General features: G+C 38.5%; 1 protein-coding gene across 1 annotated transcript; it reads left to right on the top strand.

Moving 5' to 3' along the window:
* Positions 1-921: 921 nt before the first annotated feature.
* Positions 922-3,517, top strand: LOC124291865. The gene is made up of 4 exons (XM_046728964.1): positions 922-1,104; positions 1,249-1,350; positions 2,175-2,367; positions 2,676-3,517. Exons 1-4 carry the CDS (start codon positions 1,012-1,014, stop codon positions 2,768-2,770), a joined length of 483 nt encoding a protein of 160 aa, XP_046584920.1. The 5' UTR covers positions 922-1,011; the 3' UTR covers positions 2,771-3,517.
* The last annotated feature ends 16,863 nt before the right edge of the window (positions 3,518-20,380 follow it).

The following is a 20,380-nucleotide window of genomic DNA, read 5'->3' on the forward strand; positions in this document are numbered from 1 at the left end:
TCGACCCCCCACTCCCCACTTGTTTAGTATCTTGTGTTACCCACCGGTATTCCTGGAATAATACTAAAAGCGGCTTAAAAACATTTCTACACAGTTCACATAATAATACATATATTAGTTTTAATACCTTACCTATGCCGACATAGCGCCTAAAGGCTTGACATGTTTATAATGCTACATTAGCTGTCACTTATCTGTTCTTATGTCACACAGATGACTTGCTTCAGACCTGTTTGTAATGTACCTCATGATACATATCTCCTAATTTTGTAACAAACAAAATTTGCGTTTTCAAATGAGTTACACGATTTCATGATTTTTATGTCCCATATACTAGCACTACTGGGCATGTTTATCACGTGTTGAAAAACCAACAGCACATTTTTTAATCTCTTACGGAACATCCCTTTGGGTGTCAGTGTGTTCACTACATGAACATAAGAAGGGCAATAAGATCATGTTTACGCGTCCACTTCAAAGAAATGAACATAAGAAGGGACTCATATTCCTATTTTAGGAAAGGTACCGGTTCACTATTTTATCGATACATATATATTTCTAATTGAATGGGAAATTAGCCCTTCCCACATACAATACACTCATGTAAGGTACAGTAAAGGAATTTATCTAAATGAAAAATGTTTTGTTTTTGTGAAAGCAGAAAACGTGTAAGCATTCATCCATGCTTGCCAGATCACCGGATAAAAAGCGTGAAATGAAGCGTACATTTAACGACCACGTTTGTTCAGACCCCCCTGGGCTAATGCTTCACTGTGAGAAATCATACTAATATATCCCAAACTCCATACACCGCTCTTCAGAGAGACAACGTGGATACATTCTTACTTTACCAAGTCATAACATGAATTTATTATTTGAGTTCTGGTGATTATCATCAGCAAGTTCCCCTACAGTGTTTGACTGTGGGACTGATACACGTGTTTTTACTTGCAGTGGAAACACCGGACAGGCCGTGTCCCAAATGGAGACAGAGTTCCATTTGACATCGCCATGGATGGGAAGACAATGATAACAGTGTCCCACAAACCAGAGGGTTCTGCAGAAAACTTCAGAGAGACAACCAACTTGTTTGTCTTTAACAGGGTATGTATTAAATCCAAGCTTTTACCGACATTAAGGAACATTTAATTCATATATGAAAAAATATATTTTCGGTTAAATTATTATAAAAATTATAAATAATTAAAGTGAATGTTTTTAACCTTCTTTTTTTGTAACTTTTTTCAGAATCTGGTGGCAATTCGCGACAGTGTGGACAAAAGGTGTTACATTCAACACACAGACGCTACATATGCAGAGATGAAGGCAATGGTCAACGGCGATGCCCAGGTACCTTTGATTATTATGTACACACATCTATTCCTTGTGAATATTTGTGTCTTTTTTAAATGAGTTTTATACAGAGAGGTTCTATATGTCGATATGTCATTTCAAACGGCCATGGTTCTTACAGTTTCTTGCTTACCATTTCAAAAGTACGTTACATATTCAGCTACACATGCACATGTAATGAACTGACCTTGCAAGTGAAGTTATTCATCATGCTGTTGTATGTGTCTCAGTTTATATGCTAGTGAAAGTTTAGGGTTGTTGTTGTTGTTTTACGCCGCACTCAGCAATATTCCAGCTATATGGTGTCGGTCTGTAGATTATTGACTCTGGGCCAGACAATCCAGAGATCAACATCATGAACATCGAAGTGAAGGTTAAAAGTACTTAAGGAAGTACGTATATACTTATACAAGAGTTATCTCCCATGAAATTCCCTCCCCCCTTAATCGTTAGGGTCTCTTCTGTTCCATTTTGGTTTGGTTTGGTTGTTTAAAGCCGCACCCTGCAATATTCCAGTTATATGGCGGAGGTCTGTAAGTGAACGTTAAGTACTCAGGGAAGAAGGGAGCACGTGGCCCAGTGGTCTATGGCGCATTTGTCGTACTGAGTTGTGTCAATGTGTTTTGGGATATGATTAAGGGTTCGAATCCCAGTGTCACACAGTGTCTTGCTTTGATGTTAACGTTTTACATGTGGCCCTGGGTTTCGTCAAAGACGTAAACGATTGTCACTGATAATTCGCCTTACTTGCCTATGAAAATTAAGAAACATTTTTCACAGAAATTATATAATTTTATCACAATCAATCACTTTTCTTACAGGACACAAACGGCGATGTAACTGGAGATGAAGAAAGGATTGATGTTTCAAGTCTCACCTGCAAACCCTTCACGCCATTTGCTGTCAAACTTCTCTTCGGTGACGAAATCGAATCGTTCTGTCGATTTCACGACGTGTACTTCCTTGATGACTCCAATGTTCAAGTTGTTGGAAAGGAAGTTGCACCAATTGGAGGTAGGAGGGATTTAACTCTTACATTCGGTGAACAGTAATTCTTCGTTTTGTTTACCTTAGAGAAGATAAATGATGTTTGTCGTTCACTGACACTTGATAATGATGTTACAGTATTTATATAAAGTGTCCAATTTGTCATGATTTTCAATTAAAACACCACAGTCCACCTTCATGATATATCCTAATGACGCACACGCTCTCACAGAGTTTCTCCCTAAAGCATTTACACACAATGTTCACCTGAACTTTCTCGCAGAAATCACGTCGAATTTAGCCGATTTTCACTTTAAATGTTTTAAATATTTCAGATGGCGCAGCTAACTTACGCCTGAGAAGAGACCTCGAGATTACGGTTACAGTTTCTATTGGGCCTATCAGAATTAAGGTGACCGTGAGAATTTAGTTATGCGTCACCGCATATTACTTACTGAGTGAAGTGTTGTTTTTCACACTGAAGAATTGTATTTAGGTAAATATTTGTTTGTCAGCATCTTCAGGAAACTTTATTGACTATGTATCAGTAAGACACACAGCTGTGGCCAGGTTTATATGTGCTTCAACAAAAGCAATCTGAAAATATAGGAAAATACTGATAATCTCCAAAACTCATGTATCAGCTTTACATGTTTATTTTGTTTGCGAACACCCGGTGTCAACACGTATTTTCCGGAGTATAGTGACATCGTTTTCACAGCTATCTGCTCGTCACGTCAGATGGAATCTGTTCCGAAGATAGTCAATACTTTTTAACTCTTTGTGTTGACGTTGTATTTGAAACCCAAGACTATTTGGCTCGTAATAAAGGAATCGTTGACAGTCCAAAGTATTCCTGATACATCAGTGTATGTCCGTCGAGTTTGCAGAATTGAAACGGGTATTTAATATTTAAATATTGTGATGTGTCGATTCAGTTGGTTTCGTCATTACTTTAAATGATTGATGAATTTGGTGTGGGTTCTTCACGTGTTGTTGTTTGATCATTTCTTACAATTCACTCAACACATAATTGATATATAATCATTCCATCCCGAAACGCTGTCACACCACAGTAAGTCATGTTCCAGTGTTGTGTACGTTTATATGTTTGTGTTTTTTTACTTTATTTTCCGATTGTCTGGTGTATTTTTATGAATAAAAAGATTGTCCTCCACAACTGTGTTCCAGTAATCCATGAACAACCTGTCCTGATTATTAATTAGTTTCGGATGAAATGTCAACGGCCACATTATGTGAATTTGTTTGTTTGGTTTTATGGTGTTTGTCCGTCTCCGGCCCTTCGCCAGCAGTAGTCCTGCTATATTATCAGGGGTGGGCAAGACTGAACTAGGAGTTGAGATTGATAATACGATGTGCCGTTGAGATTGACATCCAATGATCGAAGGAAAAACAAGCGCCATTTAGCTAGAATTATATGTTTCTGTATTACATATTCAGGGACCAAGCATTGGTCTAATGAAAAGCGAAAGAGGTTGAACATTAAATGAGAAAGGCACTCTATATCAGGTAATGAACCATGTATTTCATTTGCTTCATCACAGCAAATAAATATAATACTCTCCGTTATATTTCTGTACGACAAAACTGACAAGATGTCACTGTGATGTAACCATTTTCGTTAGACATATATATCTAATTTACATGAATTCAGCAACATCCATATATCCATTTTTAGTGAAGAGAAATTACAGAATACGTTACTGTTCCTTTCAAAATGTATTCTACCACCAAATGCAGGTTATCCATAGCAACGATCAATGCCAATATTATGTTATAATTTATAATTTACATATATAATTTCACATAAATATGTCTCTGTCCCGCATACAGGTAGCACTTTATGTCACCATGTACACGAATACATGGTGACCGCTCTGGTGTATACTTCAGTGTTAAGTTTTAAAAACATGTTTTTCATTACAGAGAGCATAACACATGATAGCTCACAAAAGTAAACGTTACACGTTGACAGGACTCATTTCTTACACAAGACACCTCCCAGCAAAGAATTACCTCCCCTTAATCGTTAGCGTCTTCTGCTCAAAAACGGAAGCTATTTCACTTTCTTCTACATGGTTAACGTTCCTTTCACATTTAGAAGACAAGTTAATCGCGGTTGGTTATTTCAATGATTTAGTATAAGTTCTTAAACTTTTTTCTCAAAAAAAAGATTAGTTTCATGCTACAAATAACTTTTACTCTATTACAGCCCTAATATTACATTATCATATTCTATCATTAAAAAGACAGCTTGCGTTGGTTAGTTAGTCTTTAGACAGGTAAGAAATTAACTTGGAGTATATTGAACCATTTCGTTAAAACCGTGGTACCATGCCTGAGAGAAAGGAGTCTACCAATTATCAACTACGTGGCAAAGAAAAGTATACCATGGAAACGGTCATCTCTATGGCGACAACCATGTTACTTGAGACGTTACCTGTATGTCACCTGTTCAGATACTCACTGATATGATGAATGTATCTATATATGACACGTCTATATCCTAACAGATCACCGCCGTGATATTGCTTGAATATTGCTAAAAGCGGCGTAAAACCAAACTCACTCGCTCACCTTACAGATCACCATCGAAGCTTTCGTTTGCCTTGCAGCTTACAGAAAGTACTTTATCACAGATATGTATTTCTTAGCTCCTGTCCATCTGGCGTATCATTTCATTACATTACATTCATCTTATTAGTGCTGCATATGCTTATATAATATTATGTCTTTCTCAATTCAATAATTGGGAGGGGTATTGGGGCACAAGCAAACACACAAATCAGCCAGGATTTTTCATGTTGAAGGAAGCACATGTAAAATAACTAACTGTTTGCACATACGTTATGAATATGACCTTGTATTTTGTCAACATGACCAGAACTCTATGTATTCTCCCTTCGTATGTAACCGATAACCTGTCCCTATTCAATCACATCATAAAACACTGTACGCTACTGGTCAAAACTACTGTTTGTGTGACGCCCAGCCGATGGAGACAATGCCTACAGTTACTCTTTAAAATTTGAAAATATTGTTCTGGAATAGTTGAGTTCAGCTGAGTTTGAATGAGTGCGTGAGTTACCAATTAGAATCACAGCATTTAGCGTTAAATGCTAATAATATATGCATTTAGATAATGCTGTCAAATATATATTGATTACCACATGCTGTGTATAAAACTAGTGTGTTGCCATGAAACGACATCACTATGGTAACGTACATGATAAAGAACAGGCTATTGACCGCCAACAACTTAACGGGGATCATGGGAACTTAAGTAACTTGGGTACCTGCATGGGCCCAGGAGGATCTGGTGTTTGAAAAAAACCCATTACATATATAGCTATGCCCTAAAACAAAAGCAACGGAAAGAACGGACGTGAATGTAGTACACTAAAACCCTATTATTGCAAATAGTCAGGTTTCAGCCTGGATCGTCCAGATTAACAGATTCCACGATCGACGAATCACTTAAAGTGAGAATACTTCATTGTGTGAGTAGAGGTATAATGACAAGCCATGAGAGTACAAAGATATAGTGATATGTCCTTAATTTGATTTGTTTGATGTTTAACGTCGAACTCAGCAATATTCCAGGTATATGGTCTGTAAATAGTCGAGTCTGTACCAGACAATCCAGTGATTAACATCATGAGCATCGATGTACGCAAGATATGTTAATATGCTGACACTAAGATGTTTGTATGAACGTACGATGGAAAATTAATTGTCACTGTGACACTGTCGCATGCATTTGGGGGCGGTGGGGTAGCCTAGTGGTTAAGGCGTTCGCTCGTCACGCCGAAGACCCGGGTTCGGTTCCCCACATGGGTACAATGTGTAAAGCCCATTTCTGGTGTCCCCCCGCCGTGATATTGCTGGAATATTGCTAAAAGCGGCGTAAAACCAAACTCACTCACTCACTCACTCACTCATGCATTTGACACAAGCAGGCTATGTACTAGTCATTTCCACGTGTCTCGGCTACATCTAGATTTGAGTATTGGCATCGTGTGGGTTCACGAAATAGCACTGTGTTATTTTTCATAAAGGTTTGGTTTGGTTGTTGTTTATCGCTGCACTCAGCAATATTCCAGCTGTATAATTCCGGGTGTGCGCTAACAAAGGGAAACAACCCCTTGTCAAACTCTGGGCTATGGGAATTATTCATGGGTGGATTGCCTCCCTTTGTTGTGCACAACGTTGAATTTACATCACAACAGAACAATCGTATACTATGTTTAGATGCATGAAGGAGAGCATTTACGATAAGATGAAAATATCTTCTCTCACGCTCTTTTTCCTTTTTCTAACAGAACGACAACACCGCCATATGGTTGGAATATTGCTAAGTGCGACGTTAAACACGAAACAAACAGTTACAAATAGTGATATTTGTCGTCCTGGAATATTGCTAATATAGATTGTTCTGAGACCTGTATGTGTCGATTTCCCACGCTGTTGAGCTGTTACAGCTATGAGAGAGAGAGAGAGAGAGAGAGAGAGAGAGAGACAGACAGACAGACAGACAGACAGACAGACAGAACGATAGAGAGAGAGGATAGCAAAATAGACTGTTGCACAAATTCGTTGATGTAATATTGATGTAATCGTTATGATAATATTTGAAAAGCAAATTAAAGGATTGTGAGTGTGTTCCGTGTCGTACTATATTATATAGACCAGATGTTATTCCGAAGATATACATTATCATTCATTTACAGGGCGGTGGGTAGCCTAGTGGTTAAAGCGTTCGCTCGTCACGCCGAAGAACCGGGTTCGATTCCCCACATGGGCACAATGTGTGAAGCCCATTTGTGGTGTCCCCCGCCGTGACATTGCTCGAATATTACATTCACGCACTCACTCACTCACTCATTCATTTACAAACGAGCATGGACGATAAAGGAAACAATATACGTATGTACAAGTAGAGTGAGTTATAAGTAAAACATATCAATCATAACAAAGCAACAGATGTTGTCTGATGAAATACACAAACAGTGCAAGTGTGATTATAATGTCAGTCCAGGATTTACCGGAGTACTCTCTATATATTCAATCGTGTAAGTATCACCTCTAACATGTCGTGTTCGTCTAGCATTTCAAATTTGACATAGGTTTCAACATATGGCGGGGAGATGGTGTCAGACATGAAATCATCTCTTGGCCGGCGCACACAGCGTGTCCCATTACAAAATGCACCACGGCGGTATGGCAGACGGAAACTTGTACCTGTCGTTCTTGCATGAGTGTTGTGTTGCGTGACGTATCCGAGATAACCTTGCTTGTCCCGGTAAATGATACGATCAGTTGCCTGAACAAATGACAAGCATTACGAAGTTTTCTTCTTGTTTAACGAAGGAACGGACACTTGCGTACACACGAAGGTTTGCTTACTTGAATAAATTAGGTTTAAACCCGTAGTTTCTTACATAACTGTTACAGTGTCTGTTTTATATCACATTTCTATTCTTTCTCTCTTTTGCAGGTATGCATACTAATGTAACCTCGCTATTCATTCAGAAACACGTTTTTCAGACAATGCTGACAGATCTTCCTATTAACCAAACGAAAAAGCGTATTTGCCAGTGAATGGCAGCATGTTACGACGTAAATTGTAATAAAGCGTTAATTGTAATACTTGCAGAAAATTGTAACCCTCGACGTAAATTGTAATAGAAACGCAAATTGTAATACATATTTACGTAAATTGTAATAACTGTTTTAATCCGTCGTAAATACTCGTGTGTTTATTTTCGTTGCATTTCATACATCATATAAGCTTGCGACCGCGATAACTCAAGAAAGAAATGAGTATTAAGGCTGATTAAAACAGTTATTACAATTTACGTAAATATTTATTACATTTTACCGCAACTAAAATTATTAAACTTTACGTCAATTTTTATTACATTTTGCGTATTACAATTTACGTTTTTATTACAATTTACGTCAAGGGTTATTACAATTTGCTGCAAGCTGCAAGTATTACAATTTACGTTTTTATTACAATTTACGTCGTAACACAGCATAAAACGATCGTTGGGTGTTGGGCGTTGCGGACACAGAAGGCGGTTGATTGGCACCATCCAATAACTATCAACCTGTTTCAATATTCGAATATTGCAAAGTAATTCTCTACCAAATGCTTCAAACTGAAGAGACGCTTTACCATATTTTGTCAATATAACAGTCGATTGACTGGTGCCTCCGATCCGGCAGGATATGTTCACATATTGGCGAACTATCTAATTAATATCTAATAATGAGTCTAAAACAATCGGAATCGTACATCCTTTTCTGCATTTGACAAAACTTTCCTATAAATATGGAAAAGGTTTATCGTTTTTATTTATAACGTTTATGAAAATAAACTCTCAGCAGTAGACATCCTTGAATTCAAAGTAAACGATATTTACAAATATCTGAATCCATATGCAACCAATCAGGAATACCTTTATAACCCTCGCTTGGTGTGTGCATATCTTTGTTATCATTAATATTATTAAAACGCCAGTGTTGGGGAATTAGCTCGCTTGGCAAGAGGTCTGACCATACCAACCCACACACAACACAACACCTGAGTAAAATAAACAAGGAGTTTATTACACAGCAGTCACAGGATTATCTTCACATAATCAATCAATAATGGTATGGTTTATAATTAATTATTAGAACATGTTAACACTGTAATCATCTATCAAAGTACATAAACATCACACTTGGATTCGTGACACATACTACATTAATCATGATACACATTCAAAAGTATACAACGTAATGTGATTCTTCAATACTCTACACACCAACCCAGTGGGCGTTCATACCGCACAAAACAGCATATTGCTCATAACGCAATGTACTAGTTAGGATACACACTCTATACAATCTAGACATCACCCCAGTGGGCGTTCATACAATGTACATTCTACAACAGTCAATAAACAACATAGTGTTTGCACGTAATGCAAAAGTAAGGATACCCGACACACTCTATACAATCTGCAATAGCCACAAAACAACGTAGACTTGATCATTATCAAATAAACAATCCTACACAGTTATGCCGAGTAATCGTGAGATATATTAAACGACGCCACGTTCCACATAGACCTAATGGTTGCGCCAAGGGTCGGAACATATAGTTAAGGTATCTACAATAGATTACAGTTAATATAGAATAGCAATGGTAAAGATTTGTCAAAGAAAGTAAAGTTTCTTACCTGAGTAAAATATACAAGGAGTTTATTACACAGCAGTCACAGGATGATTTGTGACTGTGTGTCGTCCCTGTTTTATAGCTATTCCAGTTATCACAGATAATCCCATTTACTGATAAAACTGACGATAAAGTTGTTGTTGTAAACTTCAGTTGCTGTATCTTAATCCTATTGCCTAGCTCGACTGACGATAACGTGCCTACTGCGAAGTTAAGTTACTCTATCTTGAAAGGATTATCTAATGAATTTGACAACGTATTGAAGACAGTGGTGTTGCAGTTCACGACCAATTCGATTAGCCTATCTCTATCTGCCGACACATACAAGATACTGGTCTCAGACGTTCGTTATCAATGTGACCCTTGGCAGCTTGCAGATTGTGAAACGTGGTCAGTTAGTCTGTAACATTTCCATATTTCAATAACGTATACTGTCATGAAATATTTTAAAACTTTGTGCGTTTCTCCCATGTTAATAATTGTTATTGTGCAAGGTACAACGGCTGAGAATTTCGCACAAATATGAATCACAGTGAATGTATGTTACCATTTGCCAAAGATGAATTTGTTCTCTTTGTTATCTAATGGTTTTGTTAATGGTATCAAAATAATACATTTTCAAGATTTGATATGATCTATTGCACTTGATGGGCTGATTTGTATTGAGCATTGCAGAATGGAGTTTGACGTAGCTCACGATTCAACAGCACCAGTCACTCAGTGGATCAGTGTGTCCTGATTACCCATTCATACCCGATTTGTTTACAAACAACATCATACAGCTGTATTACTGCTGAAACAAATATCTGCCCATGATATAGTCACAAATGTACAATCGACTCTGCTTTTGGCAGAGATTTCTTATGAATGTGGAAAGTTTTTTGTCGCTTGCATGAAATTGGCGCGTTTCCACAATCGTTATTCATTACACGTTCTGAATGGAATATCAGTCTCTATATCTGCAGAGAGTCATGCAACTTCGCCCCCAAAGAATATCACCACAAAATGAAACACTGACATTCACCAACCCACAACGCATTCCAATAGCTATGCACAGACACCAGCAGACTATACAATTACATAGATACCGTCACGAAATATCTGTGGTTGAGTGCATCTTGTCACAAATTGTGTTGTAGATAACTGAACAACTTACAAAAATACAACTTGCTTCGTGTTGGGTGTATTTGGTTACAATTGAATATTGCACAGCGTTAGCATGCTATATATAAGGACCTGTTCTGAAAACCACATTTCTCCAAGCAGTAGTGAGTGAGTGAGTTTAGTTTTATTCCAGCAATATCACGACGGGGGACACCTGAAATGGGCTTCACACATTGTACCCATATGGGGAATCGAACCCGGGTCCTCAGCGTGGCGAGCGAACGCTTTAACTACTAGGCGACCCCACCGCCCCTCTCCAAGCAGGAATCAATTACAGACGTACGTGCCTTAGTATGGTGATCTGTATAATTTGAACTCGTTGTTTCTAAATATCTCTCAAAGAAGTCATCAGATTTTTGTACCCGGTTTATGTCCTGGTGTAAATGAATGCAACGTTGGATAATATTTGTCTGACACGTAAATTAAATTATTGGGCATCTAACCGATGACAAGATATATAATATAGTACTGACATTTTGGACGCAAATTCCAATAGGAGGAGACTAAACCCTTTCCACATCTGTAAGACATCTCTAAAACCAGAGTCAATTGTTCAGAGTCAATAGTGTTTTTTTCGGCTGTATCGATCCTATGAAAGTGTATTTGGGCCACAGTGTATAATGCCTACGACATCTCCGTAGAAATAGTTTACTTTTATGCAGATGATGATTTTATCTACATGGAAAATACATTCATCTACGCAAATGATACTTGAATGTTAGTATATTATATAAGTATAATTTATTTAGGGGAAGGAATCATCTAGTATTGAAGTTTCGACTTAGTAGTCATTTAAATGTAAAATGAAATAAATGAGAGATGATAGCAAAATACACTGTGACAGAAATTTGTTGATGTAATATTGATAATATTTGAAAAGCAAATTGACGATTTGAACCATTGGAACTGTGTTCCTTGTCGTAATATATTATATAGACCTGTTTCGAACAAATGACCAAGTATCATTGAGTCCCTCATGCCAGTGCAGTTTACATGATCAATTGCTAGTTTCTACAGTGGGTAATCTGCTGCAAGATACCCTCGGACACAGACATACATTCGTTGAGCTTCAATTTGCATTGATCTCGTATCAATAGCATTTCTGCTAATTAATATTATCAGTTATTTTTAATCTATCAGTTATGTGTAACTGATTCATGTGTAGGCATGTGCATTAAGTTTCATCACAAGTGTGTTTTGTTACCTCTTGTATTTCCGCAATACTGTGGTATTATTAGGATACATGTTCCTAACAGCCTAACGCACATACACAGTCGGAATAAAGGTAATTTTAACAAAGATCCCTATGACATTCTAAGACGTACATCAATACGTTAGAAAACTTACACAAAACGCCCAAAGAAACACTACCCTCCATTTTAATGACGGAGGTACCTGTCTTCAGCTGATGCTTGGACGTCCACTTCTTGGTCTAACTGCGGTGACCTCAGTCTGTCTGTAGCGCTGAATAAGTCCTATAAGCGGGAATTAACGGTAAAATGTTCAGGACAATCTAGTCGTTGTATGACAGTGTAAAAAGCGTTGTGCGCGTGAATGACCTAATGACCCCGTTTTTCGACTTTCCAAAGGGAGTTAAGCAAGGATGTCTGATGTCTCCAACTTTGTTTGCCCTATATATACTCATGCCAATAATGGTTGTCACCCCCTCCCCACCCCAACCCCCACCCAACCCACACCCACACCCCACACCACCTCTCCAATAAATTTTTGAAGGGGGTGACAACCATTATTGGCATGAGTATATTAATGATTTAGCTATAGACGTTAACAATCTGGGAGACGAGACGGGGTGATGATGGACAATGTATGTGTTTCTATATTGCTCTACGTTGATGACGTGGTCTAGCCCCGACAGAGGACAAGTTACAACGTATGTTGAACGTAGTATCAGACTGGTGTGAGAAATGGCGCCTTAATATCAACCAAAAGAAAACTAAAGTTGTTCACTTCAGGAATACATCGAGGCAGAGATCAACGTTCATATTCTCGTGTGATAATAAGCATTTAGACTATGCAAATGCTTACAAATACCTAGGTCTATGGTTTGAAGAACATCTGAATATGATGTTCACTATTCGTGAAATCGCCAAGAGTGCTGGACGCGCCTTATCTCTTCTTATCTCAAAGTATTACAAATGTAGAGACATGGCGTACATCGTATTTACCAAACTGTACGAAGCGATGGGTTCAACCGATTTTACTGTACGGAGCACCGATCTGGGGACTGTATGGCCACAGTAAAATCAACATTATCCAGAATAAAGCGTGGAAGTTCTTCCTTGGTGTCCAACGTTCAACGTCTAACTGTGCAGCGAGAGGTGAAATGGGCTGGTACTCATGTTAAACCAAACAGAGACTGGAATGCTTTCGTTACTTCATAAAGCTCAACAGAATTGAACATGACAGACCGCTTCGTGACGTTTTAAACTACAGTAAACGAAGAAAAAGGTCCTTTTTTAACACTGTTTTAAAGATATGTAAATCTCTCCACATACATGATGTCATGTTATCACAAGGCACAGTCACACAGGTTACATCTACGATCTTTAAAGAACTCAAGAAAATTGACGAATCCAGCTGGTTTGCAGAACTGTGGAATGATACAAGAAACCCGCAAAATGGAAATAAACTTCATCACCGTTTGATAAAAAAAGATTTGGCGCCTGAATTATATGTTCAAATGATTATGTCCAAACAGCTAAGAAAATACACTGCAAGATTAAGATGTGGAACCCTCCCCCTTTATATAATAACAGGCCGGCACACCAGACCCCCATCCCTTTAGAGTTAAGACTTTGTAAATTTTGTACAGATGTTGAAACTGAAGTTCATTTTATCTCTGAATGTAAATTTTATGATGACCTGCGTAATAAACTTAGTCTTTACCTTTACCATGCACAGTGGCCTACAGATCTCTTTATCAAATTGTTAACTGAAAATAACCCAAAAATATTTAATGTATTTGTACTGTAATTAGAACCATGTATTTAGACGTCAATTATTTCTGTGGTTTTATGATAGTGTCTCATTAGCCATAAAATGGCTGATTGGTAAGATTTTTTACTTATGTTTTAATCATGATTTTATAATGAATTCTTAACTTGTGACACTTTAATAAACTATTTCTGTCTGTCTGTCTACAACCGTGATACGGGGCCATCCGAGGGCGTTTGCATCAGCACTGTATGTCGACCCCACCTACACCATCCCAATGGCTTTTTCTCTCTCTTCAGCTTTTAATTGTGGCATATTTCTCGTACTTGTGTCTCATATCATGCATTCTAGGCTCTCTTTATACCCTATAGCATCATTTAACACGTGAAATGGATGCAAATACTGCTTGAATATTGCTACGTTTTTGCGATTGATATTGCTATGTGTAAACAGAAAATGGAAAAATGTCATGACATCACAAATGACTCCATTAATATGCATTAGTAAACATTAGAAAATGTGAATGTATGTAGATTTAACCTTTGCTTAATGTTAATTGAACCCATAAAGTTTGACATTACAAGGTATATATATAAACGACAGGCCCTTCCCCTGTCCACTAGAAATAGCAGAATCGATTCTTCGTTACGGATATCATTATTTTGTATCGCGATTAAATGATGATACCTGATTTACGCAAAGAGATAAGTGAACCCTAAAACACTGGTGGTACCCATAACAAATCACACAAAGTCTACTTATTTGCTCATTTGAAAAGATCACGGGGATACTGTATAAATCAAAGTAGGGAACAGTATCCGACATTTCTGGCCATGATGTTTTTACTTTGATCGAGCAACTAAGCTAGAGTTGTATGTCGTTCTTTAAAATGTTAATTAAAACAACATGCTCAATTGTGACTCAAACTTTGCAAATGTAAAACACCAAACTTGATGCGTCAAACGGAAGGTTGACACTGAAAAGTTTAAGTCTTCACTCTTATCAGATTAAATACTCTTAAAAAAAGAAACTATCCATAGGCACAATTTGAATATTAGGAAAGTATTTGGCACAAACCAGTCCATGTTGAATCCCAACATGTGCCGACGACAAAACGTTTGAAAAAAGAAACGTTGAACGAAAACGTTAGGTTACACTCACGTCTGTAGTGAATCGCTAGCCGCACCCTATATGAAATGCACGTGCATCATGAAATTATGTATCATCCCGAGGTGAAGCCTATGACTGTCGGCTTTAAAATGCCACATCAACGGTACTCCAAATGCATTTCTTAAAGCCACTATAGACGGAAAAAGAATACAATGTCGACAGCCGTTCAACGACACAACACCATCGGCACCACGACAGCATCATCCACAACAATCCAAATGCCTTGACTGCTCCGAATCACCGACCAGACAGTGCGCAAGTGTCTAATGGAAGCCAGACTGTTTTCATCAACGTCAATGGTTGATCTTCCCATCATAACAATGCTCGACCTCACGTTGTACGTGTTTGACAGGACTTCCTCCAGCAATGTTCAGGTGTTACCTTGACCTTCTCGATCACCTGATTTGTACCCCATTGAACATCTATGGGATACTCTTGATCGACGCTTGCTCCAGCGTTACCCTCCACCTCAGACACTACAAGAACTGCACACAACACTTCAGCAAGAGTATCAAAACATTCCTCAAGACAGCAATCGGCATCTCCTTTTCTTCTATGGGTCACCGCTGCCAAGCTGTTATTGGTGCTAATAGTGGTCACATGAGATACTGACATTTTGCTCTGACCAAGTGGCTTTAATAGCTCTCTGGGGTTTTACCAAACACTTTCTGGATAATCATGTTTTAGAAATTTGTAAAATGATGATTTTACTGTAAATGAGCAAATGATATCATGTTTGAATCAGTTATATGCACTCAGTTACTAAACTGCAAAACAGCATGTCAAGTTTCTTCTCTTTTTTTTGGAAGAGTATAAAACAAGTAAATCGTGAACTCAAAGTGTGCTCACTCTTGTTAATGATGTCATGTTGGAATAAGGTATATGCACTTAGTAAGTAAACTCCAAAACAGCATATAGAGTTTCTTTGTCTGAGTATATAAATGTTGTCAGTCCATCATTTCATATATAACACGTCATAATTTAATTCGGAAAATTTCCAGAAATGTTTCCGTTAAGTCCAGAAACTCTCCTCGAATATATGCTGAGGATGAAAAAATGAAAACAGTTTTTTTCGAGAACTCAAAATTAAATTATCTCGCCCATGGCAAGAAGGCAAAAAGGGACCCACTGTTGCCAATCTGGATGCTATAGATGTTGCTAATGAGGTTATCCAGCATTCCACATATTGTTTCCTGAGAAAACTTTCGATTTGAACTCACTGTCCTTATCCTCTGACGACAGATGTGTGACTGTGTATATCGCGGTGCCTGTTTTAACTGAAGCCACACGGATCGAGGAACAATGTTTAATCTGCACGAATAACGGTACACCATAGCTCTAATAGCTTAGAATTGTTTAACCCTTATGGATGGTAGTTGCACATGCACACTGGGCCAGATCTAAATATAGCATGAACCCATAACAACGATACCCGTCACAGGTAAACAAAAGATTCTCCGTCATGCTTCACACTTGCGGAAGGAGGTCCTTGTGACACCGACACATATCAGTTAAGTTCTGGTATGTATGATAATATGGTGCTTGTGTGCCTGTCTGATTCTTATCAATCGTGCTTGCTTATGTATAAATCATGGATTATATAGTATTATGGATTGTTCGAAGCCTGATTCGTTGTAGAGCTCGTCTCAGATCCTTGCTTTCTTTTCGTGTGACAGACGCTGTAGCGATTATATGTTTTAACATTTTCGTGTCTCATAATTTCTTACCATATATCCTGTCATAGAAAACTTATTGAAGTCCGAAATCGAATGTTTTAATTAATATTTCTGTTACCTAGTTGAAGTTACGATACCCAGTGAATAACTTGCGTGTGTTTATTCTACAGCGTGAGTGTTATTCCCTCCTTTAGTATGTGGTGTCAGCAGGAGTACTGTAGGAGTAGCGCGTTGTGCAATGTCAAGCAACACTTACATGCTTAGGCAAATTATGAGAATTACGGGTGTTACCGATAAGGCAGGACGTGCTTGCCTTTTTCTAGGACTTTTAGTGATCATCTATATGCACATTGTGTCGAATGGAATCTGATACTGTGGATAACCAAGAGTGCATATTTTTGGCGTTGACATTATACTCATGGAAACAAATAAGGGAACACATACCTTATTCTTTTCCAGGTTTCTGCACATGGTCTGTATTGCACTGTGGGTGAAATTGTTGAAACAAATATAGATAGATAGATAGATAGATAGATAGATAGATAGATAGATAGATAGATAGATAGATAGATAGATAGATATGCCCACCCCATCTACATGCTTGCTCAAAGCTCTTCTTTGTTTTTACCCCGATCATCGGATGTCAGTCTCAACGGCAATACCAGCCTCCCTGGGGACCATGCAACTCCACGATTTCACAGCTTGGTGTACTGGGACATACAGTCTCAGTACTTTGTCCAAGTTTTACGGCACGTTGCTGAACCCGTAACTAGGTGTTTGCACGTATTCATGTGGCCACCATCTGGGCATTTACCAACGGGTTCGTGGGTTCTTTTAAGTGTACAGGGTTGTGTACTGTACACTAGGGGTTGTGACAACACAGAAAGAGTCTGTACACAAAGTTGACTACAAAGTTTTTACAGCCGGGCAGAGGTGGGCTCGATCCCGTGACCACAAGCTCGCTGGATCACAGTCAAGCTTATTGTCTACCCAAAAAGTAGTTATATATGTATTATCAGCATGACTTTAGATATATTCGTTGTTAAATTAATCTCCATAACATGGAAAGACATTTCCAGCTGTATGACGGCAGTTTGCAAATAATGGAGTCTGGACCAGGCAATCACGTGATTAACACCATGAACATCGACCCAAGCTAATAAGATGTCTCAACGAAGTCAGCGAGTCTGACGACAAGATCCCGTTAGTTGCCTTTTACGACAAACATGTTTTGATGAAGGCTGAAGATTCTTTCCTCGATCTTCCCGAGTAAACTATTAAAGCAGCTCCATGTACAAGAACATTGGTTTCTCATCCATGAACTGGCATGTGCGATAACACATTACAACATGCTGTTATCATTGGCTCGTCAATCTAAGGGGCAACAAATTGATGTTTGATACTAAATCACAGAGCAGCAAAACTGAGATACCCATACATGAATACCAACTGCGTGTGCGTTTTTCTATGGAGTCTTTGAATGGCATTTAGAATCTCCGAGATCAGGTTGCGTGTTTGATACCATTTTCATGGGTTCCATTCTGAGTTTGGGGAGGAATGTCTTTGCTCAGGTACAGTTGGAGATGTTGTCAAAAATATGCAATCAAAACATTAAATGAGTTTACAGTTATCCGTTTCTGCGAAGGAAAATTCCAAACTGACGTTTCTTTTGCTGCTTAGTTTTTATAGCTGTCTGTTTCCTAATTCTTTCATTCACCTGATGAGTAAGAATATACTTCGAAACGTCGTGTCCATCACAATAAAGAAGTTGACATCCATAAAAAGTCGTCTTTACTTTTTTCTACTGTTAAAACCTGCTGTGTAGAAGATTTGATCCTCAGTAGACGGTAGTTCACGCTGAGATAACCTATCCTTCAGCTTTGTTTGCAGGGCACATGAGATTGAAAGCACTGTAGATTTAATTACACACTTCGAAATCAGCCAACACTGAGGCCATTCTGACACGACCCGGCACCCGTTGCGGCTAATTTTAGGTATGTGCATTTCCTTATTGACATTGGTATGGGATGTTCAATCTCATAAAACACAACGATGCATATCTTAACCATTGTATCTACCGAGTCTCCTGATACAAGGGTGTTTTTAAAACTAAATAAAGAAATAACACAGTTCACTAACGGGAGCAAGGTAAAGAGACATCTGTCATTCATAGCAAATTATACGGTGACTGTTGGTGCATATTACATCGTTAGAATGACAAAACTCTTGTTTGGTTGTGGAGTACATTTACAAATTTGACACTTCAGTGACAGAATGATATGCGCGCAAACTTCTATGACCTCTTCCAATCCACTTAATAATGTATTTATGTATGGCGTGTGCTTGAAATTCTAAGTATATGTTACTGTCCAGGCGTCCTGTCATATCTCAAGGAGAGGTGATCTATGACTCAGCTTTGTTGGGAGCAATGTGACGCACACATTTACTCACTGTATAGATTGAGTTACACATTTGGAGTTGGGCCAAGACAAACACCCAGGTCATTGTGACATCGCCTTGTTGCCATTTTATGGGGTGCTTAATATAATAAAAAATGGTTCATAACTCAATTGTGCATACCTGCTCGTATGTAGCTTATTTTGTGTTATGAATCCGAATGTTACATGAAACAAATATGCTTGAAGCTGATGACTGCAACACTTGTGTCGTTTCGGTCGTTTGAACATGTGTATTTCACTGTCATAAACTTTTTCAACAATTTTTGTTGCCAATATCACACGACACAGATTCGTTTCAGATATAAACAAAGCTGTACTGAAATATTACACAGGGACGTTCGGGGTTTTGTTTGTGCCTGATGGTAGATGGAAATTATCACATAAAGACGACAAAGATAGACTTTAGCAATAACCTTTATTGAGTGGTGCTGGACATTTACACATCACAATTACAGTGTATTTACAAACTAAGGTTGTCATTTATTAGTTGCAATGACAAAATCACTCTTATGCCATTGGTGGAAGACAGAATATGCTCCCACAACTGCGTAATGCTTTCAAATTGTTATTTTAATCTAAAAAATCTTGCTATGTTGGTCGCCGACCTATGGAACAGAAATGTATTCCGAATGAGCCTTTGTCAGTGCCCATACAGATTCGTGCTTGTGGGCATTACAGACGCAAACCGTCAAACTGTGTATATTATATACTAGCCACATAAAGAAACTGTGCATTGTCAAAATATTATCCCAGTTGATAAGTACGATAACAATGTCAAAGGTACATATAAACTTTAATGGAGGGATCATGAGACCATAACAAGTTGGGAGAATTTCAATTGAAAAGTCAATCACAATGACGTCACGAGTCTACAAGCGGGACAGGGGTCAAACGACCATGTCACAAGCTCAATAACGGGTATGTCCACCATCGGCATTGAAAACAGCAGTGCATCGACGACGCATAGAGCCTATTAAACGTGCAAGGAAAGCTTGTGGAATGTCACGCCAGATTCTCTCAAGTTCTGTTGCAAGGTCAAGGACGTTATCTGGCGGATGAGGAAGACGGCGTAGACGTCGATTCATCTCGTCCCAAACATGCTCTATCGGGGAGAGGTCCGGTGAATTTGCAGGCCAAGGCAGTAAGTCAACGTTGTGGTGTTGCAAGAAATCCATATCAACCCTTGCCGTATGAGGGCGGGCATTGTCCTGTTGGAATGTTAACCCAATGTTATTCCACCCCAAATCATCACGGAACCACCACCAAAGCGATTCCTCTCCAAGACACAGGCCTGTGCATAACGTTCTCCCCACGCGTCTATAGGCACGTTGACGTCCATCACTATGGGAAATGTTAAACCTGGACTC

Source organism: Haliotis rubra, unplaced genomic scaffold (assembly GCF_003918875.1).
Source record: "Haliotis rubra isolate DU_JTF1 unplaced genomic scaffold, ASM391887v1 Scf10, whole genome shotgun sequence".
NCBI classification, from domain to species: domain Eukaryota; kingdom Metazoa; phylum Mollusca; class Gastropoda; order Lepetellida; family Haliotidae; genus Haliotis; species Haliotis rubra.